Source organism: Temnothorax curvispinosus, unplaced genomic scaffold, assembly GCF_003070985.1.
Source record: "Temnothorax curvispinosus isolate PA1 unplaced genomic scaffold, ASM307098v1 QBEX01007781.1, whole genome shotgun sequence".
NCBI lineage: Eukaryota > Metazoa > Arthropoda > Insecta > Hymenoptera > Formicidae > Temnothorax > Temnothorax curvispinosus.
In genome coordinates this window covers 233,747-239,650 of record NW_020217561.1, presented here as the reverse complement: position 1 = coordinate 239,650, position 5,904 = coordinate 233,747, and the positions used below count along the sequence as shown (strand labels likewise).

Sequence of the window (5,904 nt, the reverse complement as noted above, 5' to 3'; positions counted from 1 at the left end):
CGAGACAGCCGTCACGTCTGAGAACGTGGAAATTGACGCAGTTATATACTATTTATTAAAATTGCTCGAATTCCGAATAATCCGACGAATGCGACGCGACAAACCGTTTGTGCAAAATCAGCGGCGATTGGGTTTAGTTTCCACATTCTTCGGTAAAAGCGGAATAGCCTGTAAAAGATAAGATTATGCGTACGTTTAGTCGGTGCACTTGGTTCAGATAGATAGAAATACAAGTACGCGAGAATAGAAATATGCGAGAATAATGCTATAGTTAAAAGGATTATATATAGAAATAATTTTCTTAGTATGTGCGTTGTAAAATTATTTTTAAAAAACGAATTACAAGAATATATCAGGGTAGAATAAGCTTATATTAGTGAGTACGAGAGTTAAGCCCCTTGCACAATGCCAGGCAACAGGCAATAGGAACAGGGAATAGAAATCAGAAATCATGTATAAATGCAGAATAAACAGTGACACAGGCAATAGACACAGAGTTTCCGTCACGTTGGAAATTTTGTGCCTATTGCCTGTTGCCAACCAATCATAGCATTCAAACTTTTTAGGTTGTAATTAACGATTTTTTGGTTATTTCCTGTTCCTATTGCCTGTTGTTTGGCATTGTGCAAGGGGCTTTAGCCTTCCCGAGATACCTATAAGCCAATGTCTAAAAATTAAATATTTTCTCATAACACACTAAGTCTTTTTTATTATGTAATAAGTATGTGCTGCGAATATTATTAATTGTAAATCAAACGACAATTTGATACATCACTTGATAACAAGATATACGTACATAATAATGAGAGACTCACGAGCTTTCACTTTATCGGCCCAACATAATACATTTGAGTGGCCATTCGCGAGATCGTAAATAATTTTTTTCGCCATAACTTCACGATTTTTATGAATCCTCAAGATATCCCGATTTGCATCCTCGTAAGAAGGATGCGCCATAACTTTGCGATGGAGAAGCTGCGACGGTAATTTCACGCCGTTGAGAGAGACTTATAGATCATTTAAGCTCTCAGAGACCAAAAGGATGGACCATGAGAACGGGATGAAGGATATCTCGAGCTTTTTTTATTGAAATGAGCACATCTGGCAACCAACGGTCGATCAGCTGAGCACGCATTTTTTCCTCGTCTCATTCAACCCTGCGAGGCCGATCGACGAGAGCGGTTACGTTCTTTTGTACGTTGGCTACGGAGCGAAAATGGAGCTTTGCGGGGTGGCTATGGTCGCCCAGCCACGACAGATAAATTTTCTTATGAAAATTCGGAGTTTGGTCGAGAGAGGATCGTCTCACCATTCACAATTTATTAGATCTTGCGCGGATCGCTGACCGTGCTAGCACATTCATTCTGTTCCGGTCCCTCGTCATTCTCAACGCCTTAAAAAAGTAGGCCTTGAAGATGACAAGGGTTCTACCTTCAAAACAATTAAGAAATACGATACTTTATCTTATTAAAGACATTTTGAGAGTCTGTTTGCCGGAATATAATCGAAAATATATTATTTTCTATAAAATAAATTATAATCCTTTACTTTCTTCTAAAGGGAGATTATTTAATACTCTGCGCAACATATATTTGAAAAGACGAACACTATCAAGGAATGTCAACGGTAGTCCATGGCGTCGCACTACGCTCGCGGGGAGAGAATCGTCAAAGTAATGGGAGGAGGGGGCCAAGGTAGGGTAGTTAAATGTTACCGGTGTCAGGACATGGCCTTTGTGTTAGGGGAGTGCTTGGGCTTCGTGGAGTTAGCTAGACTGGCAGAGTACTATAAATTACATAAATGAAGTAAGCCCCTTCCGCGCTCAAACGGACGTCTTGCCAAGTTTATAACTTAATCACTTGTGCTATACCCGTAGCAAGAGGAGGAGCTTAGATGGATGAGAGGATGCGAGACGGAACGAAACGGTCGAGATGAGAGTGAGTATGCCGTCGACGGATAGCGTAGGAGATGTAAGCGAGAAAGAATCCGGCAGAGAACAAGCCGAACGATTAATGGTGTCAGCGTTGAATAATTGAATGTGTCACGCACATATTGTCTCAACGTTAGCAAGTTTTCTTCAAGAAGCAACGGCTCTGGCCTGACCGTTTTATTTGACAACTAAGCGAACGATATCTATCGCAAGCTTGATTATTTTTTCTGACTTTCACTCGATCGATCGCACATCCTTTAATTTAATTTCTAACTGAAATAAATTTAAACATTCTGAGTCTTTCGAATATATCTTAATCATTTTGTTATAAAAAAAATATATAGAATGTTTCTTCCCCTTTCCCTCTCCCGCTCCTGTGTCCTAAGCGTACTACTACTTTTTGTTTGTTAAACTCACTATTTCCTGAACATTTAAATCTGAACTGATAACTGAAAGTTTCATTAAATGTTTAAATCTTTTCGTTGGGAAATCAATTTCGACGATATTAATAGAGATAAGTTACATGGAAATTAATAATCTCTGTAACTTTTGCAACGTACCGCATTTTACGCAAACTTCCTCACAAAACCGGACTAGAATCGCGGATTGCCAGCTTACATTCCTCCCGGATGACCACCGGATGCATTTAATTACGGGTCACCTAACGCAGCTTCGGCAACTGCTTTGGTACGGAAGTACTAAATCCTGGTTATCTTAAGCAACATCGCGCGCTGGATTCGTATAACTCGCGCTTGCCGGATATCTCGGCGCTGAATTACTAGCTAGAAGAGAAGCGCCGGCGCGTGGAAAAGGCGAGATTAAAATCGCCCGGAGAGCAATGCAAAGTTTTTAATAACCCTTGATGCTTGATTAAGTTACGGCTCTCTTCTCCGGCTCGCTGTCTCTCCTTCTCCCCGCTGTTCGTCTTCAGCTGAAATAAATTTCGCGGAGATTTCGCTTACAGACCGCGTTTTCGTGCGGTACGAGGGAAGAAGCGAGACTCGTTTACTCCGTCAGCTAAATTAATGGAAATCCGGGATGGTTTCTTATCCCCGCGAATATGCAGCAAAATCGGAGAGTTTTCGCGTCCCTGCCACTTACCAGTTACTCTAATTCAAAATTATGTATACGCATTTATTAATGTGAATTAATCCGATCGCTAAGATATCATACATTTATAGTAAATAACATTACCTTACCATTTAATGTGATATGCATACGATATGATACGGATAATGAAGTCAAGGATTATTATGATTCATTTCGTTAAAGCTGGAAAATTGGAAGACGCAAGAAATTACAAAATTAAATTTGGAAGAAAAGTAGAGACCTTTTTATATGATATATATAATCACTTGCTTTTTAAATTTATCATATTAAATACAAAAATGTAATAAAAATTTAATGAGAATGTTTTTGTATGTTTTTACTTTCAGGCTTTGGATTTGTCACGTTTCAAAGCGAGGATGTCGTCGACAAAGTCTGCGAGATCCATTTCCACGAAATTAACAACAAAATGGTGAGTAGCCAGCCTGTAAAGTCTACTCGTAGAACGAACCTTCTGCCCCCCCCCCCCCCCAAAGGGGTGCTCTCCCTTTACTTTATATAACCTCAGAGGTCGCGTCAAAAGGTATTTGACTTCTGCTCCCTGCCTACAGTGTTGAGCAAAATTAATTTTCCGTATAATCGAGAAGGTCTATCTCTGTTATTTATATTTGACACGCATGTGAAATGTACATGCAGAAGAAATCATAGATGAAAAAGGGAAGAACTGGCTACAGTTCCTCCCGTAACAGAAGTCTTTATTTGCTTTCCACTACAACGAAAAGCTCTCTTACGAGTCAAGTATTTTCTTGATGCTACCTCGTATCAATAATCCTAAGATAAGCTCGCTGCGCACGCGATAACCCAGTCAATATCGTCTTCAAAACTCTCACTTTCTACAGTTAGTTATTTCTTTACCAAATTTTTAGCAAAAAACAAAAATTTTAGTACTTTTAGCTATATCTAATGATTGACGGAAAGTGTAAGCAACAAATAATAAGAATAATGTTTTTAATTTCTTGTCAAGGATTATTCATACGTTATCGATGCATAATCGACACTTGAACAATTCGCCTAGATAATTACGAAATGTTCGACACCTGTCCTAATCATCAGCTTCCTTTCAACTCTTGTTCGAGTCGGCCGTCTTTCTTACCCGTCCCCCTCTCTTTACCTGCTCTATCTAAAATTTCAAGGTCGAATGCAAGAAGGCACAGCCAAAGGAAGTGATGCTCCCAGCGAATCTGGCGAAGACGCGAGCGGCCAGCAGAGGCGCATACGGTGAGTTGGTGATGGTCGCGACACCCACCCCCACCACCTATCGCTACGCGCCGTATCCCTTGCCGACGGCGGCCGCTGCCGCTGCACATGCAGCCGCGGCAGCCACCGCCGGGCCTCCTCACCATCACTTGCTGGCTCCGATAGTCGCTACCGCCGCTCCGAGTGCGGCCGCTACCTACCAGTACGCGGCCGGTGCAGCCGCGCCGACAGCCGCCGCGGCCGCTTCCACCGCGGCGGCGGTTTATGACGTGAAGCGTGCGATCGCGGCAGCAGCCGCGGCCGCGGCCGCGGCGTCTTACCGGCCGCATCCGGTCGCGGCCGCGTCCCGCGCCGCCGCTCTCACCTACTCCATGAGCGATCTGCTCGGTGTTCAGGGCCTCGACATGGGCGCCGTTTACCATCCAATACCCACGATCGGCCTATGACCAACAATACTTACACCCCTTTCGCGGCCGCAATAATTGTAGCTCATCCACAGGGGTGTCACTTACTTACGTCCGATTGTTGTTTCGTTTAAATCGATCAGTCGTCCTTTTTTTACTTTGTTTATCTCGACAACAAAATTTTTACAGGTCTTGATGTAGTATGTTACCGTGAGTTTTACGATTCGTATGTATTGAAGGACGACAAAATAAAATGCGGTTTTAAATCGCAAACACAATACTTTTTCTCGATCTTGTTCAAAGATAACATTTGATACGTGCCAAAACTTGTTATTTCGGATAGATCGATTTAGATTTGCAGAAATTATAGAAACTCAATAGTTTGGATACACTCATATAAAAGAAATATATATTTTATCGAATCTATTTAAGACTTAATTGGCCAAAGAAGACAACGTGTTCTTTAAAATTTTTATTTATAATCGATTGTAATATTCTGGAAAGAATCATGCCGAGGAAAAAGTTAGTCTCTCGTAATAAATGAGTTATTTTCTAATAAAATATTATATTAGATTAAACAGCACTTTACACATTCCTCGATTAAGACTGTTCTAGCCTTCGTTTTGAAGTGAGTAGTCAACGAAAGAAATCGAAAGTATTAATTAATATATGTCGATCAGTGATCAAATGACCGGGCGTGATAAATATCAATTTCAAAAAGTGCAATATCGTAGATTTAGGAAGACCGTTTCTTATTTACCGGTTCGAAATACATATCGAGAACGCGATATTTCCGCGGAGTTGTTCGCGGTTGGCAATGTTCGGTAAAACTGTGATCGTAGAAGCAGAAGAGAACGCGTAGCGAATTGCAGATTTAATAAAGAAGTAGTAGTTACCTATGGGGCCTCATTTTCTCGTAGTGAAAAAAAGTAGACATGTAGCAACGAGACAAACGTCACAAAAGACTGGTAGTTATTTCGTAGGTAATTAGTAACGCAGGTAGTAGGACAATAAACAAAGTGTTCAAATGTAGAGAGAAAACGGACCGAAACGATCCAATATTGCTCAACAATAAGTCGCCGTTGCGTCGAACGTATCTCCTCGTAGGATTTTGTCTTTCGATTTATAAATTTACAACGTTCAATAAAATATAAAGTAAAAATTTTGAATTTTTTTTCCAATAAAACGTTAATAAATTTGAAAATTAAATTTATATGGATTTTATGATTTTTTAAAGACAATGATAATAGTTTATTCTGTTTTCCT

The 5,904-nt window shown here is 40.5% G+C and overlaps 1 protein-coding gene across 8 annotated transcripts in view; it reads left to right on the top strand.

The window, feature by feature from the left end:
• The window catches only part of LOC112457462 (RNA-binding protein Musashi homolog Rbp6), a 585,496-nt gene that overhangs the window by 534,681 nt on the left and 44,911 nt on the right, over positions 1 to 5,904 (top strand). For all 8 annotated transcript variants that reach the window (XM_025020537.1, XM_025020534.1, XM_025020536.1 and 5 more), the window contains 2 exons: positions 3,367 to 3,449; positions 4,171 to 4,255. In XM_025020537.1, the coding sequence (XP_024876305.1) occupies positions 3,367 to 3,449; positions 4,171 to 4,255 (168 nt within the window). The remainder of the gene's footprint in view (positions 1 to 3,366; positions 3,450 to 4,170; positions 4,256 to 5,904) is intronic.